Here is a 17,893-nt window from a genome sequence, read left to right on the forward strand (position 1 = left end):
GCTGATTATTTTTCTTATCTTTATCTTCATTATTTTTGTATCTATTAATTTGTCGTCGTGCCCTTTTCATAATTGAGATGTGCTCACACGAGTGCTCAAACAATGTAGCCTACTTTTAAAATAATAAAAAAGTAAAGAAAATCAATATGTTGTGTGGAAAAATATCACCTTAGATTTTTAGATGTTTCATTTTCTGTAAAAACAAAGAGACTTAATTATTATGTGTAAATTGTAATGCGTGTGCAAGTCTTGAAACTAATGGAACAATTTTTGTTACAATTTTTTTCCTAATTTTTTTACATTAATGAGAGCTAGTTGTTTCCTGCTGCATGGACAGGAAATAGTAACCATGTAGAAATTAATTCTATTAAAAGAAAAAATAGAAAAGGAGAGCTAGAACATAGCCTGTTTATTTGAATTGATTTCTTGAGACATTGAAGCACAGAATAGACATAGAGAGAGAGGAAAGAAAAAATCATGGCTTCTTAGTTACTGCCTTTTTCTTCCCAGCAAACTGCCTGCAAATATGCACAAGCCAAAATCAGACTAACAAAATTCATGTCACAAAAAAAAAAAAAAAAATCAATCCAAATTCCCACCTGAGGATTTGAAGAATACCATCTTAGTTTTTGGCATTCTCTCTTCCTAAACATTGTAAAAAAGCAATCTTTACAAACAAGTGAAAAAGAGGGAAGAAAAAAGAAGTAACAAACAAAGCACCTCAAATTGGGCTGTGGAAAATGAGTGATGTTGATTTTCAGGTGGAACTGCATTGCCCTGAAATTAATCAAATGGAAAATTAAAATTTTGGGCTTAAATAAAAAAAATGATACATAAAAAGATGTTGGACTTGCCTGCAAGAAAGGGGAGCTAGCAGTGTCATCAAGGCAGAAGCTATGTTGCTGCAGCTTCTTGCTCTTCTTCTCTTTGTCTTGCTTTTCTGCTTCCTTTCCGGCTGAGGCGGAGGAGGACCGTGTAAATGAGGAGGCCGACGAGGCATCCGAGACCATTGAAAGGTCCTCATCAGCTTCTTGATCATGATCATGGTCATGCACATAATTGGCTCCTTTGCCTTGGTAGTCTTGTTGTGTGTAGTGTGTGTACGGATTTGTCGAGCTGGAGAGATGATCCAAGTACGTAGTCCACCCGGATTCGCAGCCGCTGCTGCACTCAGAAGTGGATGTGTTCATTATTCCTCTAGTGATTGCTTTGTGAAGATGTGTTGATGGATGTATGTGTGAGATGGAATATTATATATAATGTGTCTTTATATAATGATAGGAATTGTGTGAGACCAAATAAACTCAAAATCTCAAATCCCTTGACTATATTTCTGGTTGGCTCTATCCCTTTGCCTTAATTTTATACATATGTTGCTGTAGGAATCAAACTTGCCAGTTGTCTAGTCTACTTTGGTGTTTTGTTTTGGGAGATGTGAGAGAGAGAGAGAGAGAGAGGTCCATGGACAATGATAGTGTATGGAAGAGCAAAATTATAACTTGGAGTAAAAAAAAGTTAACTGATATCAAAAGAGATGTAGAATTCAAACTCAAACGTTTGCAATCATGTATATTTAGTGTTTTTGAGTGAAAACAGGTGAATCTATTGCAATAGAATGTGTTGTGCTATTTACATGTCAAAAAAAGAAAAAAAGAAAAAATATGCATATGGCTGATAACATCAAGTCACATGTATATACATCATGACAACCATGAATTCTTGAAATCAATCAAAAGGAAGGAACAAACCAAGAAACGTGCAATCTTAATTGTCAAGCCTAATCAAGACATCATTAATTTCAAGTTTTCCAGTCATGATCATGTTATTTTTGTTGAGTTCTTGAAATGTGTAACATATATACATGCTTGATTGGAACAGTTGAATTAGGCCAGCAGAGATGGGAACAGTAGTGTATGATTGATGCTATATATTTAGGCCCATTCATGTGCCTCTGGTGACAAACACAGACACATACTAGTACTACAAACACACACACTCGAAAACCTAATTGTGACACCGATGAGGGGCTAATCTTGGATTAGGGCATGCAAGTTGTGTTGAGGGGCTGAGGAGAGGGAAAACACCTCAAAAAGAGGAAACAAGCATAGGTGAGTGTGTGTGGTGTGGAGGAAAAGGTGGTGTTTGTAATGTGGCTAAGCAGAGTACAGGTGCAATTCGATCGTTGCAGCAAGAAGTGGTCCTTTCACCCCTTTGCACATGCTGTTGCAAAGCCATGGACAAAGTTTAGAGGCTCATTTTCTTCCAATCATGGCCTTGGGTTTCATCTCTTGCCATGCCTTGATATGGCAAAACAAAAATCCAGTTCACACTTAATTTGAGATCATGTATGGATTGGTTTGAATTGGCCATGTGATTTAGTTTTAACTATTTGAGATGATCATGATTCATGTGTAGGTAAATTTTTGAAATAGTTAATCCATTTCTTGGCTGTCATCTTCCCTGAAATTTGTCAAGTATGGGCTTTTCTATGCATAAGTTATAGTAGTACTGTACTATTTAATTAGCTTATCGTATTCATATGGTCCCTTTTGCAAATGTCAATTTGTCAAAGATGGCATTGGAAATCACCTTTGTTGAAGAAAAAAATCTTGAGTTTGCTATAGGACAGTTTAACCATCTCTTTCAGTGATGGAGTAGGTTTTAAGATCTTGGAAGTAAATGTCCTTTTTATATCATTAAATATTCTGTACACATGATTTTATATATTTACAATTTGTAATGATTTAGAAGTGTTTCAATAATCTTGCCACCTTTTAATTTGCCGTTGTAAAATATTAATAATATTAATACTCCTAGCTATTACAACATTTTGAAAGAAAGGCTATGAATTATTGCAAATCGTACAATTAGAAAAATAATTGAAATCGTGTATATAGCACTCAAATGAATCATATGGTACCGACGCATTTGTCAATATGTGTGTGTTAATAATAATAATAACAACAACAACAACAATAATAATAATAATAATAATAATAATAATAATAATAATAATAATAATAATAATAATAATAATAATAATAATACACCTATAGTACACCTATAGTGTAGTAAATCATTGGGATTGATGAATACTGATTTTATGAAAAAAAGATTAAGTAATTATTAAGTTTTCAATTATGGACGAAATTGAAAAGGTGAAATGTGGACTAAAATAGAAGTTTCAGCTTCAATGGTCCCTTCCAAATTCAAAAGTCTAAAGAACAGACAGAATCATTTTTAAAATTTTCATAAGAATATGACATTTTTTACCATATTTTTCCTGAAAGTTTTTTTACCATATTTTTCATTGCTATATTAAATAGCGAATAAAACTACCGTTTCACATCAATTGTGTCTACTTGTGTCTCTCCAAATTATGTAACACAAGTCTTCCCAAGTATATCCATAATCAATTGGGCCTCTCATATTTTAGAAATTATAAGTTCTTGAATACTAATATGTCCCAAAAATCATGTATATATCTAATTTATCAAATTTGTTAAACATAATATCCTTATTTAATTGATGCTTAGTAATGAAGTTTTATACACATAGTTTTAAAAACAAATAATTATATGTATCGATTCGTTCATTCGTTTCGATTATATATCTTGTCCATGTGCCCTTCCTTAAGATGGTACAATTACAACCAATCTTGACAACTTTTGTGGTCACACTCATGTGAGAGGTTGCATGTTTAACATGATATTAATGGGATTTTAGGTGACAATTTTAATATGTTGGCAAATAATAAAAGGTATAGGTCTTAACAGCTCAACACATACAAGTATTAAATACCAAAGCCTCACTTGATCCTAATTTGTCACAATCAATCATAGTCTAATTTCTGTAACTTAAAAGTGATGTTAAGAGGCAGGTCCAACTTCCTTATCCCAATTTAGGTATTTCTAAGTCTTGTCAATGTGACTAAATAGCATTTCAATTCATTGAATGAGACTCAAATATGTTTGTAAACTTAGTGTCAAATCTCTAATAATAATTGGAATGATACTCCCAAAAAACCTACTATTCTTGCACAGCTTGCATGGTACTTTTGTTTAAATTTAGATTAAGCACATAATAATTTTTAAGCATAGACATACATGGGAGCATTAGGATCTACCATAGTTAGAGTGACAACGCTACTAACCTCATCTTGCCACGTAGGCTATACAACAATATTAGGGCTTACCCGGAATATCACAGTAAGCGTTTTAGATGGATTTCTGATTGTTTGATAGTACTACGTGGATTGTTGTGTAGAGGGCCGAGTATTGTTGTATAGGCTATAATGCAACATAAAGGTATAAAAAACAATATGTATATATCTATTAAAACATTCTATACTTATACAACAATACTCAACAATCTACATAGAATCCACATATTACTATCATTGCAAGCATACTAAATGAATATTCTTGGATATGCCTATAATATTATTGGATAGCGTGCCCTGGAACGCGAGATTGTGTCGTTGTCATTTTAAAAAGGTTGTCATCTTAACATAATCCTAAACTTACATTTATATAATTGAAAATAGCAATGAGGTTTTGAAATTCTTTTCTTCATGGAAATATAACTAGTTACGTCTTTAAATCCAGGGTTGACTGTTTACTTTCTTTGAGGATTTTGTATATATCAATCTTTCTTAGCCGTCATCTTCTTTAGGTTAGTTGAAATCATTTGCCTATTTTTAAAATCCTAATAATTCATAGCTTTTCACTTCCCCTTTTAAAATAAAAAGATCAGTCTTTCTCATGCAGCTAATTATGTTATAACACTGTCCGTATTCATAAAAGAAGTGATAGAGATTCCTCGAAGTAATTTAATGCCATCTTCTCACGATTTGTTAATTTTAAGGTGGGCTATAGATTTCTCTTTCAAGTCACATTTCGTCAATCATTCAACTAATACAACTATTGGTATATTTGTGATGTCATATAAATAGTAAAATGTGAAGTAGTAACATAAAATTTCATATGGAATTTCAACTAGCTAGCTAGTCTCCGAACTAGAAGTATTGTGTAGGAGGGCCCGATTAATAATACTATCTTCGTACAATTTTCTTTTCAGCAATGGTCGATATATAGTATTTAATTTAAAATTGATCAAATCTGAGAAAATAGAGAAAATAAGTAGTTGAAATATTGTTTGGAATACCTCATTAGAAAGTATAACTTACCGTAAATAGAAATGATCATGCCAACGACTTCAAATAATAAAAGGGAGTGTTGAACATTGCATTTCACAAGACTGAGTTATGCACCAAAGCAAAGAAGAATAAAGAGAACTTAGAAAAAAGTAATCTTTGAAAAAATGAACTAAATTGAGATGATGAAAACAAGTCATTCTTTGGAGACTTGAGTTCTTGATTAAGGTGTGGTCCCCAGATTTTCCTTCTGTGCAGAAGAGCTACATGACGAGTTTCTCAAAGTTAGAAGTTGGTCAGGAAGTAGCCGAAGAACCAATACATCGCTTGTCGAACGATACAAATTAAGGTGACCCTCATTTTGCTTCTATTGTCCCCTAATGTGTGATGTTTCTGTGTTTTCTTTCGGTCTTTGGTGATTGGATAGTTGACTGTTATTTTCCTTCCTACCTTTAGTGTTAATAGTATGTGTTTCCTTTTGCTTTTGTCTTGTTGTTGGTATTGGCTATCCATGTATCTAGTTTAAGCGTCATATTCCAACGATTTTTTGTATTTTTTTCTTTTTAGTTGCCTTAAACTTATATAGTTGTTCCTCGCCGATTCGAGCCTTTCATCTAATATAAAAAGTAAGAAGAGAGATACCAAAAACTTCTTATTTTGGTGAACTATATAGTAGACATCCCAATCCGGCTTCTATGATTCACTAGAAAGTCTCTTAAACTCTTAGATTCGTTCCTATGTAACAAAATCATTAGACATTATTGATCATTTTGTGTTACTCAAATTATAATTTCCAAATTAGCTATAACACAAGGCTCGAGTATAATTAACTTAAATTGGTAATAATACTGTCCAACTTTATGCCTCCAAATTCTAGACCACAAGTCCACGACCACTTTAATTAATTAGGAGTACAATGTGAAAAATAACATCACCTAATAACATAGAAAATTCCAAATGATAGTATCAATAATTCAAAGGAAGGCATCTAAATGTTACAAAGTGGACCTAACACAAAACATATCACATAATAGGGACTATCTTTCTCCCAGTGACAACCAATGTACATCCATATTAACATTAATTTCCTTTAGTTTTTTCTTAAAACAAAAAGAAAAAGAAAAAGAAAAGAAAAGGTAAATGTGTTGTGTGTGTGTGTATTTGAGAAAGAGGTATATTCAAGTTTTGAGCTTTGATCCATGTAATTTTTAAGCTAGCAATTATACTTAAATTCAATTTTAGTTCCATTTTCCACATATTTGAAGTGGTTCACTCATCTTGACTATTAAATGGCCACTCACCCCTTAAAGGCCTCATAAGGGAGTTATCCACACTTATATGATTAGTTTGGGATCATCACCTAAGTTCGATGTAGACAGATATTTGATTTTTAACACGCCCCTCACGTAAGGCGAATGAGACATCTGGACTTCCATCACGTGGTGAAGAGAAGAGATAAAAAAATAAATCCATCATCGATGGCCCCGTCCGATACCATATTAAATGGGCCACTCACCCTTAAGCCTCATAAGGGGAGGTTATCCACACTTATATGATTAGATTGGATCATCACCAAGTAGGGACAAGATATTTGATTTTTAACATTGACCTTAGCTTAATTTGTAGATCGAGATATGGAAATAGACGGGCTGGGCCGGCTAGGTTGGTTTTGATTTGGGAGGCCTAGACCTATCCTGCAGATAGATTAATTATTATTAATCTGTTTAGCTACTAGTTTATTCTTCAAATTAAATACTCAATCATATATACCATTTATCAAATTTTCATATTATTCAAAGTAAACCCTCTCTAAAATATGATTTGGTCTATTGTTTAAAGTTAGTATCCTATTTTTACAAAATTTCCTAGCCTATGAGCCTTTCATCTATCATGCATGAACATTTTGTTTGGGGATTGAACTTTTTCACGTTTTGCACGTTTAATTTGCTAAGATTATGCACTTGTGTTTCATTTAATTTATTTTCATTATTAACATGCTTGATTTAGTTCTAGGTATTTTGGGAAGCTAAATAAGGTTGTTGTTTTTTTTATAGAACATCGACATCTCCCTATATATGTTCTACATTGACTTCGTTAAATTAAAACCTCTTCCTCCCTAATATAGTTTGTTAGATATGTTAGTTATAGTTATAGAAATACAGTTGTTGTTTCATTCCTAGCTGTTGCTCATAATCTAAAAGGTAGGAGAAGCAAGATTTCATTCCATCATTTCCTCAAGAAAAAAAATAGATTTCATTTCAGTATCAATAATTGTAGTTATGATGGTAATGATGTGTATAATTCGAGTTGTAGTGTTTGGAGAGAAAAGGAAATTTGAATAAATTGTGTGGACCAAGCATTATTCCCAACGTGTGATGTTCTATGCCATGTGATTTAGATTTTTGTCCCCTTTCTTCCTCTTATCAGTTCACATCCTCGTTAAAGCCACTCACAAGATGAAAAAACATAAAGTTTATTAGGACATCAACAATAGCGCAACAACTACAATGCGTAATATATTATCAAATTCAAATACTAACATGTTAAGAAAATTTTAAAGACAAACACGAATCCAACTTTCGACATTCAAACCTGATCACGACTGACTAACGACATGATGTGATTCACATTGACAAGACCAATAACAACCGAACCCGCCTATCAACGATATAAACATAAACCCTTAGCGATATGATTAGTTTGTGTTGACACTGTTGATAACAATATGAATCCAACATGACACAATAGCTACATCAACTCGACATCATAACCTGAGGCGACATATAAAATTTGAGAAAATAATAACCTAATTTTAACTCTAATAAAACTATAAAGAAATAAATAATTAAAATGTTGAAAATAATATTAATCGAGAATTCAGTAACCCATTATGATAAAGCCCATAGATGGTAACCCAACTTCACTAGCCCAGCCCAACTATTCATGTAATGAGTGAAAGGCCCAAATCAAACTCTCCTCTTCTCTCTTCTCTCTTCACTCTTCATCTCAGCTCCAGAAAAACCTTCGAAAACCCTACAACCACCTCTCAAAATTTGCTGCAATCCGCTCTCTATCTCCCGAAATGTACAGCTTATCGAGGCGTTCTGTTCCGGCTATCCTCCGAGGCGGCGCTGCGCTCAATCGCGCTATTTATTCCGTCGACCATCAGCTCGTATGCTCCTCTTTCTCCTTCTAAATGTCAGCATTTACTTATTTAACAGTTTTGATTGTGATTCGATACTACTATGCTTTATGTATATTTTTTTTAAAATTAAAATTTCATGAATTGCATCCTTCTTGAAAATTGAGTTCACGCCCTACGCCATTGTTGTTTGTTGTTGATGATAAGTCCTCATCTTCTATGCTGATTAGTCCGGAGAGAGTGATCCAACAAAGAGATGGTGCTCTGTGCTGACAGCCGGCAGCGGCAATGCTATTGGTGGCACCACGTCATTTGATCTGAAAATGGGGCATTTTATGTGGTGTCGTTATGAGACAACTGCTGCTTCAGCTAATCCACCTCCGCAACCTCAAATCCAAGCAGAGGTGAATATATGTAGAAAGTTATATTACCTTTCTAATTGTTTTATAATTATGTGTCATTTATGAAGCTGTTTGATTTCGGCGGGTGATTTTTTTTTTTTTCTGTTTGTGATGTAACAGAAAAAAAGAAGACCAAGAGTGTAGTTGGAAGGGATTGGGATTGGGAGCTTACAAATGAGAGGCAGCCAATATGGGTTAGCCTTTTTGTATCGGATTTGTTATGTTTTGCTACCAGAGCTGCTATCTTTCAGAATTTAATAGTTCCTTTTGATGCAGCTGCGTAACCCTGATGAAGTTAAAAAGGAGGAGTACAATGAGTTCTACAAGAAAACATTTAACGATTATTTAGAACCCCTTGCCTCTTCACACTTTGGGACTGAGGTTACACATTTTTCTTCTGACAGTATTCTCTTTCTTGTTTATAAATCTTCCATCTGATGTCTGTTTTGCACCCCTTTTGTTGAGATGCTACTTCTGTTATAAAATCACAAATACAAGATGGTGTCTTTATTAGATTTTGTTGTTTTCAGGGTGAAGTTGAGTTTAGGTCTATACTATATGTGCCGTCTATGAAACCCTCAGGGAAGGATGACATTATCAACCCCAAGACAAAGAATATAGGGCTGTTTGTAAAAGGAAAATTCATTTCTGATGGTTTCGATGGTGAATTGGTGAGAAAATTAATTGGTCTTTATATCGGATTGTTTATTTATGGTATTTGTAACCCATATATGTTTCCTCTCTCTATGTAATAGTTACCACGGTATTTGAGATTCATCATGGGTGTTGTTGATTCAAATGATCCTCCTCTAAACGTCTCAGGCAAAATCCTTCAAGAAAGCCATATTGTAAGTATGCAGGATTAGTGGATGTCTTGATGCAGATATAAAATATTATGTTGTGTGTCTGAGGTGTGAGTATGAATGACCTAATTCTCAAGTTCATGTTGTTTTAGGTTCGCATTATGAAAAAACGTCTGGTGCGCAAGGCCTTTGACATGATCCGTGGCATATCTATGAGTGAAGATAGAGAGGTATATATATACCTTCCTGATATACTTTGTGTTTTGATTGTGCTTCATTCAGTTAATATCTAGAGAAACATAGACAGTTTTCTGCCCAGTAAAGAGCAGGCTTTTCCTGGATTACTGTATGATGTATCCATTGGTAATTTAACTTCTCATGTGCAGGACTATATGAAATTCTGGAGGAATTTTGGCAAACACTTGAAGTTAGGTTGCATTGAACGTGAGAACCGCAAACGCATTGCTCCATTACTTCGATTTTTTCATCTCAAAGCACGGAGGATGTTATCAGCTTGGATGAGTATGTTGAGAACATGAAAGCTGATCAGAAAGATATTTATTTCATTGCGGCTGACAGCGTAACTAGTGCAAGGAATACACCCTTGCTGAAGAAACTTGTCAAAAAGGGTATCGAGGTATTCTAAATCTGCTACACAATAAATCTTGCATCTGCCCACATTCTTGATGTCCACAATTTTCTTTCTGCTGCAGGTTCTGTTCTTGGTGGACCCTGTAGATAAGGTTGCTATCCAAAATCTGAAATCTTACAAGGACAAGAACTTTGTGGACATCACCAAACAAGGTTTAGATCTTGGTCAGTTATTAGGTATGCTCATTTTGATTTGTCTCCTTTATTCCTGCTTAAGTCTCTAAAGCTATCCTGGTTACCTTCACCTTTGTTTTTAGGAGTTAGATGTTTCACGAGTCTTATATACTGTGTTACGATCACCTCATATTGATAAAAAGTCCAGAGAACAATTTGAAATGAAAATAAAGAAACAATTTTTGGTCATAAAAACAGAAAGGCATGAATTGCGCAAGAAGTTCTTTCGGTTAAAACGCCGTGCGACTCGGAGGACATAAGACTTCTTGGTCAAGGCAAAAAGATTGCCGACTGGATGCTCCTACCCCACCATGCCTGGCCCTTTACCTTACCTTAAGAAGAAAGACTCGAGCTTCGTGCACCATCTCTTTAGCTTTTCCAGCCTCCTCAATCAAAGCATATAGAGTTCTGAGGCAGTCTTTTCTGTTCTCTTCCCGATGTTCGAATCTAAGTCGCAAATACAAAGAAGAGAACATGTCATTGTCAAAAGTTCAGAACACAGTACAGGGATTTCAGCTGAAATTACGCAGCAAATGTAGATCAAATATAGATGTTCAGATACCATAATTTCGGATGGACAAGCAAATGGACATACCTTTCACTAGTTATCATCAGTTCATCTTTCCCTGGATTGTAACGATTTCCAACCAATTCTCTCAGCGCACAAATTGATGCTTAGATAAGCCAAGCTCCTTCACAGTTACAGACAACTTTACTTTTCTATTTTTCGGGTGCCATGAATCACCACCAGGAGATAGGACCACCCCAGATCGCCATCTAAGAATTGCAGCCCTACCTTGTGGGTCATCCTTGTACAGTGGCGGATTTACATTGAAATGAGGGGGAACAACTGTACCCAAAAGAATAATTATGAAAATTTATTATAAAAGCCCATTTATCTACACTTCACAGCCCATTTAAAAGTAGAGGGAGGGAGATGGGAGTAATTCGACTGAGAGTGAGAGATGAAAAGTGGAAGAAAAAGAAAAAGAGAGTTGACACTCACACTGCTGAGAGTACCGAAACTCACACTCCTGCTGCGCTGCACCACTGCCTGCGAACCAGGTCAAACGCACCCTCATTTCACAGTTCATGGATCTGTCACTGTCCTTGTCAAACTGAGGGGGTTCTTGTTCTTTTATACATTCCAAAACAATCCGGTCTTCGAACTCCTTGAAAATCTCGTAACCTTCTTCATCATTAATCTCCCCTTTTTCAATCCTATCAGCTATCTCATTAAACTTGACTTCCACCTTCTTTTTATCTTATCTGAAACAAGTCCATTCTCAAAATTACAGATTGATAAATAAATAAAGTGATCAACAATAATTGTCGACTGGTAATATAAAAGAGCACAGTTCCAATCAAGCCATGTTAGTAAGAACAAGACATATAATTTGTGAAGTTAAATCCTGAATTGATAATTAAATCGCAAGTAAGGGCTCTAAAGAAAGATAGCATGCCAATGGTGGTCTGTTTGACAATGAATAACATTTACATCCACACTAATGCAGCTAGAGATTGCCTTTTAGATTCCATAAACTATTTTTGTGAGTTCTGCACCAAATTTACAAGATAGTCCACATTTGATCACTAAATGAATTAAATTTGGCAGCATACAACAGCCCATATTAAGAAGATCATGTATATTCCATAACCAACCACTTAATTCACCCAAATCCATATCCCTAAAAGTGGGCCCTCTGTTGCCCCTTTAGGGACACCCAAGTGTTTGACCATTCTATGTAAAAGTAAGAGATATTAGGTTCACTCCCCACTGCATTTCCCTCCCCAGACTCAAAAAACCCAAAAAAGACAGGGCACTAATTTGCACAATCCAGAACGAGTGCCCCAAGTGACCTGTATCCAGATGCCAGAATGACCAGTGGTTAACAAAATTCCAATTTTAGGATATTATGTGTTAAAAAGTAGTGTGCATACACACTAATCTTACTCTATGAAGGGAACATAAGCAGAAGCATTTCATGCATATTTATCACACACCCAAGTTGACAAACTGTAAAAACCATATTGAAGTTATTCATGCAGACTCCAAGAACAACACGCAGGTAAAAATGCAACTTAGCTTCTTAGAAGTATATACATTAAGGTAATTAGGTAAACAAAATTGGAAGATCTTACTGATTATAATCAACAGTCATTCCGTCATTTGAATTCATACATAGTCAAGTCCTATCACAGTTTGCATTCAAATTAACTGGTAAACTATCCAAGAGCATATCTAAATGAGAAGATGAATGACCATCATGTCCAGAAACAACTTCATCCAACCATTAAAACTAACTAAGCACAAAATCCATGATATAAAATAAAGAACGAAAATCAGCCAGGCAACAGATCAAATTATACCATCATACCTGGTAAAAGCTTGTCCCAGTTAAGCATATCCTCTAGTAAGTCTTCACATTCCTTCGTATCCTGAAGATGACCACGCTCAGTAGCCTCCTTAATCATCTCGTTCCATTTCTGGTCAGTCATGTTGAAAAATGGATCCGACGACCTTTTCTCCATCACATAATCCCTAGCATTGCATAGATCATCAATTTCATCATCAGTTTCAAGAGCATCCTCCAAATCTGATTCAAAATCTTCATCAGCTACATTGTCAATTGGCTCTCGACAGAGCTCGTCCAGAAATTCATCACGATAATCAGGTTTCAATCGACAATAGGAATAAAACATATCAAAGCAGCTCATAAAACATTTTGCCTATTCAATATTTAGCAAATAGATTAGACAAGTAGGAAGTTTTCCAAAATTGATCTCAATAAAATCTATTAATCACTATTTTGCACAAAATGGAAGGAAAGAGCGATGAACAATGTAACAATTAATCGGATTAACCACCTTTATTATCTACGTCTTCTACTTCAACCGCCGCAGTGATCTTCTCCTCGGGTAGGGCGACGGGAGATTCGGATTCTGGATTCGCGTCGGGATCCTGGGTGCCATCTTCGGAAGAAAAAAATCGCATTCTGGATGGGAAATGGTTGAAATGTTGCGCATTGTCGGTGGCAACAAGCTTACGATGAAGAGTGGTGCAGGCATTGGAAACGATGGCTGTAGGTCTATGGTAGATAGAGAAATGGCGAGTGCGAGTGTAGAGAGAGGATTTCTGAGCAGAGCTCCTCTCATGGTGAAGGTTTCTCGCTAGGGTTTTTGGATGAAAGGAGAGAGATAGAAATAGAAAGAAACTGTATAAACAAATATTGCATTTTCAAATTAAATAAACTTATATTATAGTGGAGTAATATAAAATAAAATTAACCAAACTAACCCTCTTCACTTTCTTCTTCTTCTTCTTCCAATACAGGCGAAGGACTCTGATTCTTCAAATTTCTTCTCAATACCGGTAAAATTGCAATTGCTTCTCACGATTCAGCTTTTATATATGTAAAAGATATAGATATAGACTCGGTTTTCATTTTTTTTTTATTTTTAAATAGGCTATTTTGCCTAATTAACTCTGCAGAAATGGCGAAGTCCTGCAAAGGTCTGGCTACGGAGCTCGTCAAATGTCTCAGCGAATCGGATTGCATTAAGGTTTACTTCCACAGAATTTATTAGCATTGGAGATCATTGAATAAAAAAGTTTGAATGAATGTTTTGTAGGTGGAGAACCGGCCGTACAGAGAGTGTGCTAAAGAGCAAAGCCCTAATATTTCGAGCGAGTGTGTGGGGCTGAGAGAAACGTATTTCAACTGCAAGAGAGGACAGGCATGTATTCTCTCTCCCATCCATTATCTAAGTTAGTTGGCTTGCAGATGTGGTTCTGTTCATTTTAAATGACAGGATTTGGGGGAATTTTAATCTGTTTGTTGATAATTGGTTCTTGTTGATTAACTGCGTTATCTGTCTGGTAAATTTTGTGGAGTTAGTGACTGGTGGGTGTTTATGGTTAATTAAACCTTGTAGTAGTATGATCTTCATCTTCGTATCAATTCGGAGAAATAGATCCTCCTACCTATTCTCGTTTTCTCTTCTTTTTCTCATTATAAAAATTAGTGTTCTAGCTTTGAGTTATGGCCATTGGCTGCTGTTTGTGAAGAATGTTGAAGGACTTGTTGATGTCATTTTGTGTTACTGGTCTATGAAAAATCTATGGAGGATTTCTTTCAAATTATCTCTATATGTTTGGTAGGGTGATAACTCATCTAGGGATGGAAATCCATGGCCTAGTTTCTTCCGCCTTGTTCTTGGCATCGAGAAATACATTATAGATAGTTAGTTTCCCTATACCTGAATATATGTTTGAGTAGATTGGCCCATGCGATAGCAATGCTGCCTTGCTCTAGGTTGTCTTTTTTCCATGAGACATCAAGATGTAACTATGCTCGTGAGCACTAATGGCAGGTTGTTTTCTGTGTAGATTAAATATGAAGATCCACAAAAAATGATTAGGTGCTCTAAAAAGAATTGTATTCAGGAAAGGATTAAGTAAGTTCTTTTTTGGTTGCTTCACTGTCTAGTGCAACATTTACACTGGTTTAGCAAAACTAAAGTCAATTTATATACTCTAGAAGTTGTCATAAATATGGAACTAATACTATGGATCACATACATGATTCGGGGTAAATTGTTCAATCACACTTTGAATATTGTGCACCAGTAAACTTGAGGTCTATATTTACAGAAAAATATTAAGCATGAGTGGGAACTATGCGACATCACACTTGGGAGAAAGTGAAGGGAGTCTTAAAAGCCTTGTTCTGCTAAGAGGAATGTTTCAGGGAAGAGGAAACGGATGCACTTAAATGATAGTAAGTTAGAAAAAGAAGGGTGGCTTAGATTTTAACTTTTGAACTCCCGGGATCACTATGTCATTCTTTTATGGAATTCATACTTATGCTTTAAGTTGGCTTTTGAATAGCCGAGAAGAACTATACAAATCCTTGGCTTTGGCATTATATGTGTTTAAGGTTAATTTGTTTATCTGGCTTATCTCATTTCCATATGCACATGCTATCATGACTTCACTTCACTGCTGAATGAATGAGCATCGCATGAAAGAAAGATTACTTGCCAGTTTTGCGATCAAATTCCTACTCCTCGTAAAGTATGCACATATTTTAAATATATAAATGTGAAGTTAGTAAAGTTTTGGACCCTTTCCTTCAGGTTGATATGAGAGCTCGAATTGTGGAAACAAGGGTTATTAGCTATAACTGGATTTCACTTGACCATGTGAAACCATAGACATTGCTGAAGTAGCAGTAGTGGAACTGGATGCTGAAGCCTAACCATCAGTGAGTCCTCCCTGCATTAGCCACTGGAAAACGGGTGATTGTGTCGAATTAATTGGACTGAGAGAGCAAGTTAGGATTCTTGGTCAGCCTTACTTTTGTTTGCAATTGATTGAATCTATATTCTGGGGTTGAGTTTATCATCTTAGTTAAACATCCAGGTACTGTAACTTCATAATTTTGTATCAGTATCTTATTGAACATCTAATCAATTATTTTGGAGGAAGTCAATCTGCAGTGTGTCTATTTTGTGTAACAATAAGCCATATGCTTCAATATAGTGTGTATTCACAAGTAATCCTATGTAGTATAATGTACTTGAGGAGCACCATATATATATAAAATTCTTATGATTCTGAAAATTCGATTATCCCCATTCTGTATGGTTATGTTAAATTTAAAGCATTTCCTTTCTCCATTCTATATACCAACACATCTTTTTTGTTACAACAATTATGCAACAATCTTTTCCAAACCAATAAAAAATAGAAAAAATTAAAAAGGCTTGCAATCTTCTTGCAGAGACAGCATGGCTTCTGCTTCTTGAAACTTGGTACTAACATCTTCTTCCCCAAAATAGACACACGCCCTATCTTCATCGATCCTCCCCATCGCAACGCTGCTGCTCCTCGGCGGCATCCTATGCGGGCCAGACCGGGCCCTGCAGCCAGCCCTGCCCTCATCTTCATCTGCTGCTTGATGAACGACTCCACCTCGGCCCGATCACCCATGCTCCGGGTCGACGAGGCCCGAACCAGATCCGGCTCGGCCTCAGACCTGCCCGAGCTGACGCTGAAGCTCTCGGCAGCGACGTCACTGCGACGTCACCGGGATCGCCATGGCACTGCCGTAGTTCATCTTGTCCGCGTAGTCTGACAGGCTCCTCACGTAAATCCCTGGCCCTGCTCAGGGCCCGAACCGGAACCGCGATGATCCTCAAGAACCGGTTCTGCTTCGATTTCATCTTTGTCGAAAGCTGGATTTTTATTGAAGTTTCTTAAAAAAGAGAAATGTTTCTTGCTTGGAAATGAAGTGAAGTGTATTGTTGTAGATGAATAAACTAGAATGAGCTGTGTGTATATATATAAACAAGAGAGGGAGAGGAGGAGGTTGATTGAAGTGATCAAACTGTGGGTATGAATGGTGGACTTTTTCAATGGCACACCAGATAAGATTAAGAAGAGGAAGCTAAAGGGAAAGCAATGCTTGATATTCAAACAAAAACATGAATAATAAATGTTTGCTTGACTTCAATTGAATGTTTTTTGCATGCCAGCTTTCTATTATTTAATTCCTGTAGTTTGGAATATTACTATGTAATCTATTGTTAGGTGGTTATATTTGACTATATACACAATTGTGTAGAAAATAATGTCTCAACGGAGTTCAATTTAAAATCCCGAGCCATTTTGTTTCTTGTAAATAACCTCGATTAGAAGAGACATTGTATACCCAAAATTATTAAGTCAACTATGAATAAAAATATAAAATCACGGATGCATTTGGTACCATGAAATTGGATTATTAGAATAGTAGTTTTGAAATAAAAATTTATTCAAATTTCGTTTTAAATTCTTTGTTTCGTATATAAAAAATCAGCTAAATTTTGACATTAAATTGTAATTGAATATTTTATTTAAATTTATGTTACTTACACATTATATTTCTCTATATTGTATTTCAATGCGCTGGAGTGTATGTGTTGTGTTCATGCTCAATGTTATTTTGTGTGCCCAATTTTATAAATATCTGAAATTTCAAATATTTACTTTATTATGACATTCAAATTGTAGACATAAATAAATCAATTTCCAAAGATAATATTTTATGGTATTAAATAATTGGCTTAGAAATGAATGCTCTAATTTCAAATCTACTTTCTTAATTTCATGTTACCAAACAAATTCTATATTAAAAATGGCAAATCTTTTATAAGCAAATGAATATAAATTTAAAGGTCAGGCGACAATATATTCGAATCCTATATTTTTGACTTCAGACAATACCAATTTACCAATGGACTAAGCCACACAAACAATGACACAAATGGCGAACTTTCTCGATTAGTTATTGAATAAGTTCGTTATAAATTGAGTTAATGTTTATGGTCCTCTTGGCGTTAAGAATCGAGTTAATGTTTATGGTCCACTTTAGCCCAACTTGAAATAATAATGATTACAGTCCAAGATATAATATTATTTTTCTGCATCCAACTTGAAATAATAATGAATATCGTCCAGGATAATAAATTTATTTTTCTACAGAGTCTATCGTATATAACAATGTAAATGTCAACTGTGAAG

At 35.2% G+C, this 17,893-nt stretch overlaps 2 protein-coding genes, 2 long non-coding RNA genes and 1 pseudogene across 7 annotated transcripts; 3 read left to right on the plus strand and 2 right to left on the minus strand.

The window, feature by feature from the left end:
• Positions 1 to 380: 380 nt before the first annotated feature.
• Positions 381 to 783, minus strand: LOC125198087. The gene is made up of 3 exons (XR_007172347.1): positions 721 to 783; positions 600 to 645; positions 381 to 518 (listed from the first exon to the last, which is right to left on the minus strand). It is a non-coding gene; the product is annotated as an uncharacterized LOC125198087 (long non-coding RNA).
• Positions 784 to 8,143: 7,360 nt separating this feature from the next.
• LOC125198085 lies at positions 8,144 to 8,701 on the plus strand. Its single transcript, XR_007172345.1, has 2 exons — positions 8,144 to 8,327; positions 8,528 to 8,701. It is a non-coding gene; the product is annotated as an uncharacterized LOC125198085 (long non-coding RNA).
• Positions 8,702 to 8,822: 121 nt separating this feature from the next.
• Positions 8,823 to 10,251, plus strand: LOC125198095 (heat shock protein 90-6, mitochondrial-like). Its single transcript, XM_048096538.1, has 7 exons — positions 8,823 to 8,892; positions 8,975 to 9,079; positions 9,229 to 9,369; positions 9,454 to 9,546; positions 9,654 to 9,731; positions 9,888 to 10,138; positions 10,215 to 10,251. Exons 3-6 carry the CDS (start codon positions 9,268 to 9,270, stop codon positions 10,038 to 10,040), a joined length of 426 nt encoding a protein of 141 aa, XP_047952495.1. The 5' UTR covers positions 8,823 to 8,892; positions 8,975 to 9,079; positions 9,229 to 9,267; the 3' UTR covers positions 10,041 to 10,138; positions 10,215 to 10,251.
• On the minus strand, positions 10,153 to 13,321 carry LOC125198091 (annotated as a pseudogene).
• Positions 13,322 to 13,627: 306 nt separating this feature from the next.
• Positions 13,628 to 15,482, plus strand: LOC125198094 (cytochrome c oxidase assembly factor 5-like). 4 transcript variants are annotated; one of them, XM_048096534.1, is made up of 6 exons: positions 13,628 to 13,699; positions 13,820 to 13,890; positions 13,960 to 14,064; positions 14,717 to 14,784; positions 14,981 to 15,107; positions 15,466 to 15,481. In XM_048096534.1, the coding sequence occupies exons 2-5, from the start codon at positions 13,822 to 13,824 to the stop codon at positions 15,099 to 15,101; spliced, it is 363 nt and encodes a 120-aa protein (XP_047952491.1). In that variant the 5' UTR covers positions 13,628 to 13,699; positions 13,820 to 13,821; the 3' UTR covers positions 15,102 to 15,107; positions 15,466 to 15,481. The 4 variants fall into 4 exon arrangements, with proteins under 4 accessions (XP_047952491.1, XP_047952492.1, XP_047952493.1 ...); XM_048096535.1 differs by having other exon boundaries at positions 13,630 to 13,699; positions 13,794 to 13,890; XM_048096536.1 differs by lacking the exon at positions 14,981 to 15,107 and having other exon boundaries at positions 13,637 to 13,699; positions 13,794 to 13,890; positions 15,466 to 15,482.
• Positions 15,483 to 17,893: the final 2,411 nt, after the last annotated feature.

The sequence above is a fragment of the Salvia hispanica genome, unplaced genomic scaffold (genome assembly GCF_023119035.1).
Source record: "Salvia hispanica cultivar TCC Black 2014 unplaced genomic scaffold, UniMelb_Shisp_WGS_1.0 HiC_scaffold_1199, whole genome shotgun sequence".
Classification (NCBI taxonomy): domain Eukaryota; kingdom Viridiplantae; phylum Streptophyta; class Magnoliopsida; order Lamiales; family Lamiaceae; genus Salvia; species Salvia hispanica.